General features: G+C 41.9%; 1 protein-coding gene across 5 annotated transcripts in view; it reads right to left on the bottom strand.

Moving 5' to 3' along the window:
- Window positions 1–11,250: 11,250 nt before the first annotated feature.
- The window catches only part of LOC112223437 (phosphatidylcholine:ceramide cholinephosphotransferase 1), a 40,956-nt gene continuing 33,312 nt past the window's right edge, over window positions 11,251–18,894 (bottom strand). For 4 of the 5 annotated variants that reach the window (XM_024386448.2, XM_024386449.2, XM_024386447.2 and 1 more), the window contains 5 exons: window positions 14,022–14,859; window positions 13,744–13,861; window positions 11,940–12,093; window positions 11,588–11,754; window positions 11,251–11,447 (listed from right to left, as the gene is read on the bottom strand). In XM_024386448.2, coding sequence (XP_024242216.1) covers window positions 11,268–11,447; window positions 11,588–11,754; window positions 11,940–12,093; window positions 13,744–13,861; window positions 14,022–14,632 — 1,230 coding nt within the window. In that variant the 5' untranslated portion in view covers window positions 14,633–14,859 and the 3' untranslated portion in view covers window positions 11,251–11,267. Of the gene's footprint in view, window positions 11,448–11,587; window positions 11,755–11,939; window positions 12,094–13,743; window positions 13,862–14,021; window positions 14,860–16,991; window positions 17,163–18,894 lie in introns of those variants that run through there. The other variant, XM_024386446.2, reaches the window with a different exon arrangement.

Here is an 18,894-nt window from a genome sequence, read left to right as displayed (position 1 = left end):
AGGGAGCTCCAAACAGTGTATCTCTAATGCCTTGCCAAAATGGGTCACCCTCAAAAAGCCCCCGTTTCAGAACAATTTAATACATTGAAGAGGGCTTATCTACATGACAATGATCTAAATATAGTACAATGAAAAGCGGAGAAGGGTTGCTAACCTTGAAATTGAGATCTTCTCCGCTTATAGTTTCTGCGGTGAAGCTGTGGCCCAGAGCTGGTTAACAGGTCCTGCTGGGTCAGAATCACAAAATCACAGAATCCCACACCTGCCTTACCATGCAGCTCCTGTAGGGGGCAGACACAGCAATACAGCAGTCATAAGACAATGGTAGATGTGGATGATGACTTGATGAAGAAGAGAACAAACATCTGTCCACGTAACTGGTTCCACAGATCATGGAATTATAATTGGCATCTCACTCCTAGTGACTGGTAAGATTTCTTACCTTTGCAATTTTGTAAATGTTCTCTCCTATGATGTGGTGTCAAACATGTCAGATCCTGCTGGACAGCACAACACTTTTGATGGAAAGCATCAGAGACGTGATGTACACATGTCGGTGCAGGCAGTATTTTTTTGTTGCTATGGACTCTCTGCTATAAAGTACACTTTTGAATTTGCATAGGAGTCTGCTCCAGTATTCCATGTATTCCTACAGTTTTGTCCCTCCAATAGGACAAGAGCTGTTGCGGTATTCACAGGGGAGTCCAGTGTTGGCACAGAAGGACCCTCAGATGTCTGGGCAAAGGCTGCCACTGGAACAAGACACAGTATCACACATACGGCCCCTGGAACAAGACACAGTATCACACATACGGCCCCTGGAATAAGACACAGCATCACACATACGGCCCCTGGAACAAGACACAGTACCACACATACCGCCCCTGGAACAAGACAAAGTGTCACATATACGGCCCCTGGAATAGGACACAGTATCACACATACGGCCCCTGGAACAAGACACAGTGTCTGAAAAAGAGCGCCACCATGTGGTGGTGGACTTTGATAGAGGTGGTGCTTCACATATGGATGCAACTGTCCCGGCGTCCCGGTTAGAGAACGTAAATGACCAGCGTCGTCCGGGTTTGGATTTGGCCGGGGTAGGCCGTCATTGTAAATAAGAATTTGTTCTTAATTGACTTGCCTAGTTAAATAAAGGTTAGATTAAATCAATTACAAATACATTCCACACTTTATTACCACACACCGGACACACACACACACACACACACACCGGACACACACACACAAAACAGAAACACACACCAAACAGACACACACACCAAACAGACACACACACCAAACAGTCACACACACACAGCAAACAGGAATAGAGGAGGGAACTAGTGGTTGTGGTTTGTAGGTCAATGATGCACGAACACTAGTGTGAGTTGGGAGAGTCCAGGTAGAACTGCAGGGGAAATGTTATTTTGGAGTGCTGACGGACGATTGCCACTCACCAGGGGGACATCTCCAGGGGGTCTGGTACAGTCTGCTCTGCTCACCCAACATAATATCATAGGAAAACATCATCCTGGTAAGTTTCTCGCTGACGTTTTTGTTGTTTATCTCATGTCTGTCTCTTCTCACACTAACCTCCTCTTTACCCCTCCTCATTCTCTTCTCTCCCTGTTCTTTCACCCTCTCCATCCCTCCATCACTCTACACCTTCTCTCCCTCCTCCTCCCTCCATTCTCTCTCGCTCCTTCTTTCCCTCCCTTGACCTCCTCTCATCTCTCTCCTCTCTCTCCCTCCTTCACCCTCTCCCTCTCTCTTGTCCCTTCTCTCTTCCCTTCTCTCTCCCTTCTCATCCCCTCCCTCCCTCTCCCCTTCTCTCTCTCTCTCTCACTTCTTGCTCAGTCACATCAACCCTGTGACACTCATCTTTTCCCATTGATTGCAATGTATTGAGAAAAACATCAGCTACTGTGACACGTGCCCTTTTTTCCAAAACGTGCCAGGATGAAGTTTTCAAACTGATAATGGGCTGTTTACTGTGGTCCTGCTGTAGGACTGACCGTAGGCACTGGTTCCTCTGAAGTCCCCAAAAAATATTACACATCAGTTGTTAACACTATCAAAAAATAAACCCGTTTTTATGAATTAGACTATTATAAATAAACTGAATGAAGATTTTATTCTTGGCCGTCATGTGTGAAGGAACGTTACTCGTATTCATAAATGAACCCCATGACAAACCCCTGCTATCTCGCACTAAAAAAAACTACAAAGTTACCCACGAGCAAAATGAGACAAACATTGATGAACTCTTACGTGATCGGTCTTCCCAGTGAATAGCCTTGACTGAGATTAACCATGACTGATATTAACTCCGAGCCATGGCACAACGCTACGCGTAACCAACATGGTGTTAATGTTGTTAATAAAAACACTTCCTGGGCATGTGAGAAGTGCTTCATGAATGCAAGTCATTCAGCTTAAACCTTGACTGATGCACACCTGACTGATGCAAACAAGCATTAAGCTACACCCGCAATAACATCTGCTAAATATGTGTATTTCGTTTGATTTGAAATGATAAGCTGTATCAGTCAATTACAGCAAATAGAAGAAAGAGACGGTTCTTGAAACACATAGACGCTTATTTAAAAATATATATATTTAACCTTTCTTTAAGCAGGGAGTCACCATTGAGACCAGGGTCTCTTTGACAAGGGAGCCCCGCTTGAGGTAATTCAATGAAATAACGATACATTATGCTTTTGCATGGACGCAATCAAATGGTAAAGGATCAGTATCAGCTGAGTGAATACTTCACCTAGCTCACACTCTGTCTAATATTCAATGAAATTTCAAGATAGCAACAGTCAAAAGCAGAATCATTTCTATTATAACCTGGATGGTTCGAGCCTGAATGCTGATTGGCTGACAGCCGTGGTATATCAGACCATATACCATGCCTCTGACAAAACATTTATTTGTACTGCTCTAATTACATTGGTAACCAGTTTATAATAGCAATAAGGTACGAGGGTGTGTGGTATATGACCAATATACCACGGCATTGCGTAGTGCCTAAGAACAGTCCTTAGCCGTGGTATATTGGCCCTATACCAGCCCCCCCGTGCCTGATTGCTTAAGTATGGTACTGAATGACATACAGTGCTTTCAGAAAGTATTTAAACTACTTAACGTATTCCACATATTGTTGTGTTACAGGCTGAAATCAAGAGGTATTGAATACCTTTTTTTTCTCACCCATCTACACACAATGACCCATAATGACAGTGAAAACATGTTTAGATATTTTAGCAAATTTATTGCATATGGAATACAGGAATATCAAATGTACATAAGTATTTAAACACGTGAGTCAATACTTTGTAGAAGCACCTTTGGCGGCGATTACAGCTTTGAATTGTCTTGGGTATGTCTATCAGCATTGCACATCTGAATTTGGGAATTTCTCCCATTCAGATTTATTTTGTCAAAGCTCTATTAAGTTATATGGGGAGCAGTGGTGAACAGCAATCTTCAAGTCTTTCCACAGATTTTCAATGGGATTCAAGTCTGGGCTTTGGCTGGGCCACTCAAGGACTTTCACATTCTTGCTCTGAAGCCATTCCAGCGTTGCTTTGGCTGTATGCTTGGGGTCATTGTCCTGTTAGAACTGATATCTTCACCTCAGTCTAAGGACTGTTGTCCTTCAGGCAGTTTCTCCCATCTCAGCCAAGGAACTCTGTAGTTCTGTCCGAGTGGTCATTGGGTTCTTGGTCACCTCCCTGATCAAGGTCATTTTTGCCCCGTTGCTCAGTTTGGTCAGATGGTCAGCTCTAGGCAGAGTCTGGGTAGTTCCATATTTTTTAAATTTCCCAATGATGGAGTCCACTATGCTTTTGGAAACTTTCAACACTCAAGAAATTGTTTTATACTCTTCCCCAAATATATGCCTATTCACAATTATATCTCAGAGATCTACAGACAGTTCCTTGTACTTCATGCTATAGTTTCTGCCCTGACATGCAGTGTCAACTGTGGGACCTTATATAGACAGGTATGATTCTTTCGAAATCATGTCCAAACAATTGAATTGGCCACAGGTGGACACCAATCAAGTTGTATTGACATCAAGGATGTTCAAAGGAAATTGGATGCACCAAATCTCAATTTGGGGTGTGAATACTGAAACAAAAGTTTCAGAACACCTACTCATTCAAGGGTTTTTCTTTATTTTTACTCATTTCTACATTGTAGAAGACTTGTGAAGACGTCAAAACTATGAAATAACACACATAGAATTATGTAGTAACCAAAAAGTGTTAAACAAATCCAAATATATTATATTTCAAATAGCCACCCTTTGCCTTGATGACAGCTTTGCACACTCTTGATATTCTCTCAACCAGCTTCACCTGGAATGCTTTTCCAACAGTCTTGAATGAAAATGGCGCCGGAGGAGATGGCCACCGTTTTACGGTCTCCTAACCAATTGTGTTATTGTGTGGGTTTTTTCCGCGTCATTTGTAAATTATTTTGTACATAATGTTTCTGCAACCGTATCTTACGGAAGAAAAGAGCTTCTGGATATCAGCGATCACTCACCTCGGATTAGACTACGATTTCTTCAACAACAACAAGCAGGACTCACAAGATATTCTCCAAACACCCCACAGGGCAGACATCCCAATTATTCGCAAAAGGAAGCGATGCAGAGGACGAAGAGCCGGATGCCTCGTCTGGACCCGCAGAAGGCAACTAGGAAAACTGCCGTTACCATCAATATTACTCGCCAACGAGCAATCATTGAACAATAAACTAGACGAGGTACGATCACGAATATCCTACCAACGGGACATCAAAAACTGTAATATCCTATGCTTCACGGAATCGTGGCTGAATGACGACATGGATATTCAGCTAGAGCTGGTGCACGAAATCTAAGTAAGTCTCTAGATTTTGCTCACCTGAAGTAGAGTATATTGTGATAAACTGCAGGCCACACTACTTGCCTAGAGAGTTCTCAGCTGTTCTTTTCGTGGCTGTTTATTTACCACCAGACAGATGCTGGCACTAAAACCACACTCAGTCAGCTGTATAAGGAAATAAGCTAACAGGAAACCACTCCCCCAGAGGTGGCGCTCCTAGTTTGCCGGAGAATTTAATGCAGGGAAACTTAAATCAGTTCTACCAAATCTCTATCAACCAGAGGGAAGAAATTCTAGATCACATATACTCCACACACAGAGACGAGTACAAAGCTCTCCCTCGCCCTCCATTTGGTAAATCCGACCACAACTCTATCCTCCTGATTCCTGCTTACAAGCAAAAATTAAATCAGGAAGCACCAGTGACTCGGTCTATAAAAAAATGGTCAGCTGAAGCAGATGCTAAGCTACAGGACTGTTTTGCTATCACAGACTGGAACATGTTCTGGGATTCTTCTGATGACATTGAGGAATACACCTTTATCAATAAGTGCATTGAGGAAGTCGTCCCCACAGTGACTGTACGTAGATACCCCAACCAGAAGCCATGGATTACAGGCACATTCGCACTGAGCTAAAGAGTAGAGCTGCTGCTTTCAAGGTGCATATAAGAAATCCCACTATGCCCTGCGACGAACCATCAAACAGGCAAAGCGTCAATACAGGGCTAAGATTGAATCATACTACACCGGCTCTGACGCTCGTCGGATGTGACAGGGCTTGCAAACTATTACAGACTACAAAGGGAAGCACAGCTGCAAGCTGCCCAGTGACACAAGCCTACCAGACGAGCTAAATCACTTCTATGCTCGCTTCGAGGCAAGCAACACTGAGGCATGCATGAGAGCATCAGCTGTTCCAGACGACTGTGTGATCACACTCTCCGTAGCCGACGTGAGTAAGACCTTTAAACAGGTCAACATACACAAGGCTGCGGGGCCAGACGGATTACCAGGACGTGTGCTGACCAACTGGCAGGTGTCTTCACTGACATTTTCAACATGTCCCTGATTGAGTCTAATACCAACATGCTTCAAGCAGACCACCATAGTCCCTGTGCCCAAGAACATGAAGGCAACCTGCCTAAATGACTACAGACCCGTAGCACTCACGTCCGTAGCCATGAAGTGCTTTGAAAGGCTGGTAATGGCTCACATCAACAACATTATCCCAGAAACCCTAGACCCACTGCAATTTGCATACCACCCAAACAGATCCACAGATGATGCAATCTCTATTGCACTCCACACTGCCCTTTCCCACCTGGACAAAAGGAACACCTATGTGAGAATGCTGTTCATTGACTACAGCTCAGCGTTCAACACCATAGTACCCTCAAAGCTCATCACCAAGCTAAGGATTCTGGGACTAAACACCTCCCTTAACGAAACCTACATGTACATACATAGCACCATCAGTGCTCCCGCACATTGGCTGACCGGGCTATCTGCATTGTGTCCCACCACCCGCCAACCCCTCTTTTTACGCTTCTGCTACTCTCTGTTCATCATATATGCATAGTCACTTTAACGAAACCTACATGTACATACTACCTCAATAAGCCTGACTAACAGGTGTCTGTATATAGCCTTGCTACTCTTTTTTCGATTGTCTTTTTACTGTTGTTTTATTTCTTTACTTACCTACACACACACACACATACACACACACACACCTTTTTTCTCGCACCATTGGTTAGAGCCTATAAGTAAGCATTTCACTGTTAAATACCTGTTGTATTCGGCGCACGTGACAAATAAACTTTGATTTGATTTGAAGGAGTTCCCACATATGCTGAGCACTTGTTGGCTGCTTTTCCTTCACTCTACAGTCCGACTCATCCCAAACCATCTCAAATTGGTTGAGGTCAGGGGATTGTGGAGGCCAGGTCATCTGATGCAGCACTCCATCACTCTCCTTCTTGGTAAAATAGCCCTTACACAGCCAGATGGGATGGAGTATAGCTGCAGAATGCTGTGGTAGCCATGCTGGTTAAGTCTGCCTTGAATTATAAATTCATCACAGACAGTGTCACCAGCAAAGCACCCGCACACCATCACACCTCCTCCTCCATGCTTTACGGTGGGAAATACACATGCGGAGATCATCCGTTCACCCACACCGCGTCTGACAAAGACATGGCAGTTGGAACCAAAAATATCAGATTTGGACTCCAGACCGGTCTAATGTCCATTGCTCGTGTTCTTGTCCCAAGCAAGTCTCTTCTTATTGGTGTCCTTTAGTAGTGGTTTCTTTGCAGCAATTCCACCATGAAGGCCTGATTCACAGTCTCCTCTGAACAGTTGATGTTGAGATTTGTCAGTTGAACTGTGAAACATTTATTTGGGCTGCAATTTCTGAAGCTGGTGACTAACTTATCCTCTGCAGCAGAGGTAACTCTGGGTCTTCCATTGCTGTGGTGGTCCTCATGAGAGCCAGTTTAATCATAGCGCTTGATGGTTTTTGCGACTGCACTTGAAACTTTCGAAGTTCTTAAAATGTTCCGTATTGACTGCCCTTCATGTCTTAAAGTAATGATGGACTGTCGTTTCGCTTTGCTTATTTGAGCTGTTCTTGCCATAATATGGACTTGGTCTTTTTCCAAATAGTCATATCTTCTGTATACCCCCTACCTTGTCACAACACAACTGATTTGCTCAAATGCATTAAGAAGGAAAGAAATTCCACAAATTAAGGCCCAGCTGTTAATTGAAATTACAACCTCATGAAGCTGGTTGAGCGAACGCCAAGAGTGTGCGAATCTGTCATCAAGGTAAAGGGTGGCTATTTGAAGAATCTGTTTTAAGTTTTTTGGTTCCTACATGATTCCATGTGTTATTTCATAGTTTTGATGTCTTCACTATTATTCTCCAATGTAGAAAAAAGTCTAAATAAAAACCCTTGAATGAGTAGGTGTTCTAAAATGTTTGACCAGTAGTGTATGTAAATTAGATATTTTTGTATTTCATCTTCAATAAATATGCAAACATTTGTAAAAACATGTTTTCACTTTGTCATTATGGCGGTATTGTATGTGCAGGTGGGTGAGAGTTTAATTTAATTCATTTTGAATTCAGGCTGAAACAACAAAATGGGGAATAAGTCAAGGGGTGTGAATACTTTCTGAAGACACTAACTGCAGAGCATAATGGTTGGTGGACATGGAGTTGGAAATGCCATTACCCATACAGGTGAAGGATCTTACATTTGATCACCATGTTGCAGGAGAACTTCCAATGCAGGAAGTGAAAAACTTGTAGCATATGAGGTTTAAAAAAGCTTCAGAAGTTTGTCATTTCCACTGAAATTTCAGACTTGATTTTCCCCTCACGAAAAATGTACTGTATCACCCTCAACAAAAATGTCTAATTATAATCCACATTTCATGTTGCTGCAGGATTATTTTAGACTGACTAGGTTATAGTGTACAGTCCTGGAACAAAGGCAACATGACTTGATCAGATATTGTTTTACAGCCTGTATTAAAAACAAACCAGCAGTACCATAAAATAAACCTCAGTCTTGTCCAAGGGTGGCTGTTAAGTTGCACAACTTTCAAATATCCCTTGGAAGTCATTTTCACTCCAAAGGTCATAGATATACAGTACGAGTCAAAAGTTTGGACACACCTACTCATTGAAGGGTTTTTCTTTATTTTTACTATGTTTTACATTGTAGAATAAAACAGTGAAGACATCAAAACTATGAAATGAAACTTATGGAATCATGTCGTAACCAAAAATTGTTTAAAAAAAACATTTATTTTATAGTTTAGATTCTTCAAAGTAGCCACGCTTTGCCTTGAAGACAGCTTTGCACACTTTTGGCATTTTCTCAACCAGCTTTACCTGGAATGCTTTTCCATCAGTCTTGAAGGAGTTCCCACATATGCTGAGCACTTGATGGCTGCTTTTCCTTTGCGCTGCGATCCAACTCATCCCAAACCATCTCAATTGGGTTGAGGTCAGGTGATTGTGGAGGCAGGTCATCTGATGCAGCACTCCATCACTCTCCTTAGTCAAATAGCCCTTACACAGCCTGGAAGTGTGTTGGTCATTGTCCTTTTGAAAAACAACTGATAGTGGGATTAAGTGCAACCCGATGGAATGGCGTAACGCTGCAGAATGCTGTGGTAGGCATGCTGGTTAAGTGTGCCTGGAATTCTAAATAAATCACTGACAGTGTCACCAGCAAAGCACCCCCACACCTCCTCCATGCTTCATGGTGGGAACCCCACATGCAGAGATCCTTCATTCACCTACTCTGCGTCTCACAAAGACACAGCAGTTGGAACCCCAAAAAATCTCAAATTTCGACTCATCAGATCAAAAGGACAGATTTCCGTTGGTCTAATGTCCATTGCTTGTGTTTCTAGGCCCAAGCAAGTCTCTTCTTCTCATTGGTGTCCTTTAATAGTGGTTTCTTTGCAGCAATTCAACCATGAAAACCTGATTCACACAGTCTCCTCTGAATAGTTGATGTTGAGATATGCCGGTTACTTGAACTCTGAAGCATTTATTTTGGCAGCAATCTGAGGTGAAGTGAACTCTGCTGCAGAGCTTATCCTCTGCAGCAGAGGGAACTCTGGGTCTTCCTTTCCTGTGGTGGTCCTCATGAGAGCCAGTTTATCATAGCGCTTGATGGATTTTGCGACTGCACTTGAAACTATAAAAGTTCTTGAAGTGTTCTGCATCGACTGACCTTCATGTCTTAAAGTAATGGACTTTCATTTCGCTTTGCTTATTTGAGCTTTTCTTGCCATAATATGAACTTAGCCCTGTTTGGTAAAATACCATCTTCTGTATTCCAACCCTACCGTGTCACAACACATTATCTCAAACGCATTAATAAGGGAAGAAATTCCACAATTTAACTTTTAACAAGGCACACCCGTTACTTGAAATTACTACCTCACGAAGCTGGTTGAGAGAACGCCAAGACTGTGCAAAGCTATCATGACCAAATTGTGTAGAGAAAGATCACTTCTCCAGTACATAAATAAAACAAAAGAATCGCAGATTAAGGTGTGCTAAATATGATTTATTTCCTTTTGGATTAATTTCTTCCATGATTACACCATAATCAGCTCTTCTCATTGGTTGGTTAACACGACACTTCTGAGGTATACATATAAATTGAGGAGAGGGGCATTTGGGTCAGTCATCATCAGTAAGCTGAGAAATTGTCAGGAACACTCAATAAAACCTTGCTTTTAACCTCCCTCTCCATCACACTGACCTAACCTTTGGGTCAAAGGACAGCCTAAACAATGCAGCTATTTGGCCTAATAGGCAAGAAATTACATGGGAATCCAATATCCCAAGCAAAAACACAAGAAATTATCGATGTAATAAATAAATCAAGGGAAAATAAGAAATGTTCTTTTTTTTTTTAAGCAAACATGACTGACTTGGAAAGACACTAACATGGTTAAAAGAATTTCATGATTCTTTACATTCAGAAACAGGGAGAAAATGTCATGGAGTCGTAATTGCTCAACTGTCTATGCTGTAATCGGTGATCAGCATCAGGTTCATTTAAACACCCTCCTATCTGTTCAAGTGTAAATACTGATGTAGCACTTTAAAAACGGTCATTCAAGTCAACATTAATGAGGACACTGATACACTTACTGTACAATCACAACAAGAAAGGCACTGAGGAATATTGTTACTAATTTATTTTCTCCTTTTTGCTATAGTCTCCTAACTGTAAAAATCTAAAGCATTAATTTGAATAATAAACCTGTTATATGCTTAGAAAATAGTTTACACCTTGGCCAAGCTTATTTTAGACAACTACAAAAATGTAAGTCACTACAAAAAAACGCCTCCTGCTTCACGACAGGTCAGTTCTCAAAGCTATTTTGAACCAAAACTTGGTAAAACATCTGAGCATGATAACACCAAACTTTTGGAACAGCCCAATCGCTGTGACAAACATGTTTATTTAATAACATTTCAGTAACCGGTTACAGAGGGAGATATTAGCCTTTAACTATAGATTTCCTGTTGCGAGCTGAAATAGATCTGGACCCACTTTTGAAATGCTTGCGATCCACCCACTGGAAACCATTACTTTCAGAGTAGCCTCGAGAGGATAGAATGATTGTTTTCCAATGTGAAATGTTTTGGCTGAAACGATGGTTGTCACAGTACTAGCCAGTTGGACTGGAGTGTATGTTACAGGAGAACGTTAAAGGGAGATGGAACAGCATCAACGTTCGATAGATAGGGCATCTTCTTGTGATTAGATGTGGCACTTTAAAGAGTGTTGTTAAGAGACCCACCATCATGTCCTCCTGGGGGTCACATCCCGCTGTCACGGGCACTGTGTGTCAATACGGCTGTACTTCACTTGACTCCATTGGGCCGTTGGCCATGACAGCGGCATCTGGTAGTTCCGAGGGACGATGCCTGTGACATTCTGTTCCAGGTACTGGAAAATTCGGTACCACCACACCCTTGAGAAAAAGTTGCTCTGCGATGATTCCTTCAGCACCTGTGAAACAAATTAAATGTTCATGAACAACAACATGCCTTAAATTGTTGATACACGTTGAACATGCAGGTAATACTAGTCTATTACAGGGTATTTACATTGGTTATTCCACTGGTAAGTGTGACCAAATATAGACTTACTTGCTGGTTGGCCATGGTGTGGTACCACCAGAATAGGCGTGTGGTGATGAAGTAAGCCACCACCACATCTATGGAGTAGTGGTCATGAGCCAAGAGAATGCAGAAGAGGCCTACAGCACATAGCAGCCAGCAGATCAAATGGTACCACCAGAACCGTTTTGGAGAGTCTGCAAGAAACACAGAAAATACCTTTAAGTCAATGTGACCAATCAGATGTATGCCTGTTGAGAGAACATACATCAGCTCCAACAGCTCGTACAGTTTACCACAGACCGTCTCCTCCACTCCAAAAATAAAACATCACAGACTTCACTAAGAGAGGCTATGCCGTAGTGTTGTGTAGCCTACTTACATTCTTTAATGAAGAGATAGCTGAGTGTCAGCATGACTGTGTGGCCACTGTAAAGGTAGTCCCCACACATGTGGTGCGAGCCAGTGATGGTGAGGCCTCCTCCTGCAATCATCTTCATGACTCGCCGCATTTGGGATTCCCAGTCACCAAACAGCTACAACAGAATACAAAAATAAAACACCACAAAAGTATGTCAAGTTAGTGTGCTCCAGAAAGGCATAAAATGTCAAATCAGACTTATTCAACAATAATACAGTAACAACCTGTGCGTCTGCGAAAGGGGATGTGTTAGCCTACTATTAGGAGCTTGAACAGTACTAACCCTGTTCGCCAGTTAGAAGCTGATCATACATGATCAGACTAACTTGGAACAAGGCCTCCAGTCAGAAACGCTGGCCCACAGCCAACTGCTTTCAACAGTTGGAAAGCTATCACTAATTTGGTTAATTCAGATAGATTAAATAGGAAATGTGGAATTGTCAGAAATAGATGAGCCGGCAAATTTGGACTGATAACGAATGGTTTCCTTTACGGGGATATCCTGGCCTGTGGTGTGCTGAGGGGATGCAGATCCTGGCCTTGTTCACTAGTTCTCTACTGTATGCCTCCCACTAACGTGAGGGCAGGAACACTCAAGAGGAACTGTAACGCCACACCCCTGCTTCCTGACTGAACAGACCTGCTAAAAGTAGGGAGCATTGAGAAAAGTGGTTGTCACAGTAGGTGAACAAAGTGGTCATACGCAGTCAAATAAAATGTTCACAGCCATTGAGTCTTAAGAACATATAAAATGTTGGCTACAGATAAATCATCAACTTAATGTGAGGGAATATATCAGCTTTTACTATAGCATGGCTGAGAAACTGCTGATGACATGAGTCTAAATCAAATTGACAAATGCCATCTACTATCCTTAAAAACATAACCAACATGCCACAAATAAAAATAAACCTTCAAAGAGGCAAAAATCGTCTGTTGTCGTTTAACGTGAGAACATCTCCAGTTCTAAAAAAAAAAAAAAATGTATCTGCCTTTTAAAATCCTGCCTGCATTGGAAAATTGGGACCATAAGGGGTCAACAGCTGGAAAATAATGTTGCTTTTCTCATCAGCCACATAAAAAAAATGCTATTCTCGGAGCCTTCTCACTCAGCACTTTCAACATCGACCTCTGAGGTTCACAGACATGTTAAGACAAGCTACTAACTACAGTCATTTCACTTAGTATGCTGCAGGTAACTGCCAAAATAATGGATACACTTGAGTAATTGAGGGGTACAAAGTATATTGAAAGCAGGTGCTTCCACGCAAGTCTGGTTCCTGAGTTAATTAAGCAATTAACATCCCATGATTAGGGTCATGTATAAACATGCTTGGCAGGTCCTTGTTTTTGCTACCATAGCTATGCCCCCGTCCACTGGGTACGAGTGGTCACTGAATGGTTTGATGAACATGAAAACGATGTAAACCATATGCCATGGCCATCATCTCAACCCAATTGAACACTTATGGGAGATTCTGGAGAGTGGCTTGAGACAGCATTTTCCACCACCATCAACAAAAAAAATAACACATTATGGAATTTAGTGGACCAATGGGGTTGCACCCATCCAATAGAGTTCCAGACACTAGCAGAATATATGCCAAGGCGCACTGAAGCTGTTCTGACTCATGGAGGCCCAACGCCCTATTAAGAAAATATGTTGGCATTTCCTTTATTTTGGCAGTTACCTGTATGTTTTTGCATAATTAAATAATGCAACAAAAAGTCTATATTTCTCAGCCCAGGGAGAAGTGGCAAGTACCTTAGGAGAGCACTTGAAATGCATTCCTGGCACAGGGAGTGTGGTTATGTACATGGTGATACACCTGTATAGGTACAGTGTGCCAACGATGAAGAAGAAACGTCGACCAACGATGGACCTGAGGACCAGAAAGTAGTACATACAGAATCAAGACTTGCTGGAGCGCTTAATCAGCACATGGCAAAACATACTTTAACATGGAGTGGATCCTTCAATACGTTCCAGATGTTAGAATTCAAGTCGTTATCAAATGATCGTAACTTATCTCGTTCTTTTACCTATATTTTAACAGTGTCAACTGTAGAAGCCACAGGCCGACCAGTATCATGCCGTTGATTTCGCATATGGAAAAAGCCCAGTCTACTCGGTCAAAAAAGTCAAAGAACTTGTCTGGCAGGGGCGGAGTAGCGTCTTTGGGAGGCACGCGTTCGTGGACCACAGAGATAATGATGGTGGTGCAGACGAAGCAGACCATGGCGTAGATGCAAGCCACGCCAGTCTTCCCCCACTCTTCAGGGAACGGAGAGCGGTTGATCTCAGGCATGTGGATCTGAACCCGTTCCTTGTGAAACCCATTGATCAGACCGTTACTCTTGGGCTTGTTCCCATTTACCTCATTGATGACGGTCAAGATGGAGTGTCCGTTGGCATGCCCATTTTTATGTGCTTCAATGTGGTGCTCTATTCTGAGAGTCTCCAACTTGTCCAAAAGCTGTCTGCCTCTGTCCGAGGTGACAAGGACCAGAGGGGCCGTCTGGAAGTCCGCCTTGGAGAGCTGCAGGAGGCCCTGGCCGTCCAGGTGGAGGAAGGCCTCAGAGTATTCCTGCATTCCCTCATTGGTCAGCCACTGGTGCACGTCCTCCGTTGACCACTGGGCCACTTTCTTCATGTCAGTCCCCGTGCCGTACGAGTGGCAAACGGGGGGAGAAACTTGGGTGGAAGAGTCCAGAAGTGTTAGCGGTTCGGTCTAACAAACCCAGAGTCCTCCTCAGGTCACACTCATCATGTAGAAAGGACATTGGGTGCTGCCGACACCTGGAGTGTCCAGTCAGGCAAATCTAGAGGTTAATCCATCCTACCAAGGTTTGGGATTGAACTTGCTGTGACAATTTTGTCCTAAAATGGGAGAGAAAAAAAAAAATCTTAAAACAATTCAACACACATTTACAAGCATTCACACATTACTTTGACAAACTTTGTGTGTTACAAAGCCTATTATATGATGTATGTAATCTATTGAATCGTGTGATGACAAAGCAGATGTATTAATTGCAGAATAAAAAATATGATCCATCTATAAATGGTAAAAGTCTAATATTCATAATGTAGAGTGCATAAAAAAAAAACATAAAAAATTAATAAATAAAATCACCCATTCAACAGATTCTCTCACACACACGTTCAAAAGTTTGGGGTTAGAAATGTCCTTGTTTTTGAAAGAAAAGCACATTTTGTCCATTAAAATATCAAATTGGTCAGAAATACAGTGCAGACAATGTTAATGTTGTAAATGACTATTCTAGCTGGAAATGGCTGATTTTTTCAAATGGAATATCTGCATGGGCGTACAGAGGCCCATTATGAGCAACCATCACTCCTGTGTTCCAATGGTACGCTGAGTTAGCTAATCCAAATGTATCATTTTACAAAGGCTAATTGATCATTAGAAAAACATTTTGCAATTATGTTAGCACAGCTGAAAACTGTTCTGATTAAAGATGCAATAAAACTGGCATTCTTTAGACTAGTTGAGTATCTGGAGCAGTAGTCCCACTGTTGACATAGGGACTACTGTTTTGCGGGTACTATTTAATGAAGCTACTCTAATGTACTTGTCCTCTTGCTCAGTTGTGCACCGGGGCCTCCTACTCTTTCTATTCTCATTAGATCCAGTTTGCGCTGTTCTGTGAAGGGACTAGCAGACAGCGTTGTATGAGATTTTCAGTTTCATGGCAATTTCTCACGTGGAACAGCCTTCATTTCTCAGAACAAGAACAGACTGATGAGTTTCAGAAGAAAGTTTTGTTTTTGGCCAATTTGAGCCTGTAATCGAACCCACAAATGCTGATTCTCCTAATACTCAACTAGTCTTAAGGCCAGTTTTATTGCTTCTTTAAATCAGAACAAGTTTTCAGCTAACATAATTGCAAAAGGGTTTTCCAATGATCAATTAGACTTTTGAAATTATAATCTTGGATTAGCTAACACGCCATTGGAACACAGGAGTGATGATTGCTGATAAATGGGCCTCTGTATGCCAATGTTGATAATCCTTATCATTTAAAAATAAAAATCAGCTATTTTCAACATTTCTAAGTGACCCCAAACGTTTTAATGGTAGCGTACACGCGCAAACACGTAAAGTACTCAAGTCAAACTTCTTTAGAGTCATACTTAAGTAGTTTTTGGGGGCATCTGTACTTTACTATTTATATTTTTTAAATATATTTTACTTCACTACATTCCTAAAGAAAATTATGTACTTTTTACTCCATACATTATTCCCGACATCAAAAAGTACTCATTACATTTGGAATGCTTAGCGGGAGAGGAAAATGGTCCAACTCCTACACATCAAGGGAACATACCAGGTCATTCCCACTGCCTTTGATCTGGCAGACACACTAAACACACGAGTCATTTGTAAATTATGCCTGAGTGTCAGAGCGTGCCCCTGGCTATCCGTAAATAAAAAATAAAAACAACAGTTCCGTCTAGTTCGCTTAATAAGGAATTTCAAACTTTTACTTTTGATACTTAAGTACCCTTAAAACCAAATAATTTTAGACTTTTACTCAAGTAGTATTTTACTGGGTGACTCAATGGAACATGGCTCAAGTAAAAGTAAAGTAGCTTTCCTTTTACTCAAATATGACAATAGGGTACTTTTTCCCCAACACTGTATACATACACACATAATATTGCACACACAGAGGACCCGCAGAATTTCGACACAAGCAAGCGCGCTCTCGTTCAGGATACGAGACTGCTAATTTTAGGAAACAAAGCCTCAACTATCCGTTCAAATGCCAGCGAAAAGTGCTTTCAGGTGAGGAATTAGCCCACGGCTCAGTAAAACTGTTATTTCATAAAACACACCGCGTCTACGACTTTGTAAGCATTTTGTTATTGCCGTATCAATACAGTATAATGGAGAAAGCAAATTCCGTGTTGAGAGTCGTATTCGTTTAAAATGTGTAGACTACATTATTGCAGGCTCTGGAATAATTGACAACAAAACGTGTTACCTTGTTGCTGCTGTGTCGCGGAATGAACAAATCCTGTTTGACAATAAGCTACTCCTCATAAGAAATTCACCAACAGGCAAGTTGAGGCAACGTATGTGAAGCGCGGGTATGGGGAAACATCGAACATTCCAACAGTTTGCTCACAGGGTGGGGCACTGTTTACAAATCGGTCTTTGAGGGAGGGGGATGGTTGTTTATATTAGCAAAAAAGGCCATAATTGTGCCACTTCTCCAGAAAATTACATCAGAAAAGAAGCCTCACTTATTTTATGAGGATGGGATGACACCCATATCGTCACACGTTATCTGTGATTTGTTTTTGTTTTTATCTGTATTTAACTAGGTAAGTCAGTTAAGAACAAATTCTAATTTTCAGTGACGGCCTAGACTTGTACCTTATCAGCTCGGGGATTTGAACTTGCAACCTTTCGGTTACAAGTCCAACACTCTAACCACTAGGCTACCCTGCTGCCCCATACATACACATAATAGCTCTGATAAAAACTGACAGTAACAGAAAGTGAGCGCTAAGGTGCCGCCCATAATCAATTAACCCCTCGATCACAACGATAGACCCGATTGTGTTCTGAGCCAAATGTAACAGCATCATCTGGTTATGTGTGGAACAAAAGTCCAACATTCACCTTCTGCTACCATTTCTGTCAAGCCGTCTACACATACAGTTTGACGCACACGTTCGATAAGTCCAACATATGCACCACACAACGCTCTGCTTCAATACAGCAAGTCAAACGCAGCGTTCCATTGTAAATTAATACAATTCTGGTGTAGAAAACTGCATAAACACTGTCGGTGGTGTGATCGAGGCATAACGATGCGTTCTATGGAAAGTAGCGCGTCGTGGAACACACCTTCCACAGAGTTGCATTATTTTTCGAGAGAACGCATAGAGTTGATTATGGCTATAATTTAACACATTTGCCCGAGATAAAAAATGTGTTCATTTGCCGGTGTTGTGCCGAAAAAAATAAAATCTCCCCCTGCCAGAATCGCCCCCGCGTTTCTTTGCTGCGACTTGCTTGCTAGTTGAAATTTCTGCTCTTCACGCAGTTGTCAGTTTAGCCTACATTTCACTGATCCCAGTTCCGTACAAATGTGCCCAACCGCAGACATTCAAATGAGGCTAAAGAAAACTAAATGGGACTGTAGCTACTGTGTTGACTTCAAAATCAGGGGTGTGAACTGTTTCTATTCAAGCGTTGTTCGACATGGTAATGGCTCTATAGTATTGGAGAAAAGTTGAAAAAAAAAAACCGGACCCTCAGTTACATCTAGACGTGGCACGTCGTAATGTACAGTACAGCACGCATAAAGCAACTACTTCGGTCTTACAATCTCTCCACCAGGTGTAGCACTTCTCTCATCCTTTAAAAACAAGAAATGGACAGTGCCCGGGATACCTAGTCATTTTTTGCGTCATCATTGTATGCGATCATCATTCTCAAAGACACTGTACTTCTAAGATAACTTTATTACCGCCCTAAAAACCCGATTCAAATAGGTATGTAATGACACATTATATAAACTCTTTATAGTGTTTTATTTACATTTTAGAGGCGATAAGGTGATAAATTGGACAGTTGAGTGAAAAAAAAGCGATTTTCCCACACGGACATCTCTCCTTCTCACTATCACGCATTAGTTTCACATTGCCACCCGCCATTTTAAAAAAGACCAGACGGGGCTCATTGCCTGCTTGAATTATGCAGAAAGGGGCAGTGTTTAGGTAATGTAATTGATTCTGTTGGAAAGGGGAGAAATTGTGCTTTACAATGGTATTGACATTACAGTTGATCTGGAAGTAGTACATTTTTTGGGGTGCTAAAATAAGGGCAATTGTACAGACCAAGGCGATGTACGAGTTTACGTTAGCTAGCTAACG

The sequence above is a fragment of the Oncorhynchus tshawytscha genome, linkage group LG24 (assembly GCF_018296145.1).
Source record: "Oncorhynchus tshawytscha isolate Ot180627B linkage group LG24, Otsh_v2.0, whole genome shotgun sequence".
Lineage (NCBI taxonomy): Eukaryota > Metazoa > Chordata > Actinopteri > Salmoniformes > Salmonidae > Oncorhynchus > Oncorhynchus tshawytscha.
The sequence above is the reverse complement of the archived record's forward strand: the minus strand, read 5'-3'. Positions and strand labels throughout refer to the sequence as shown.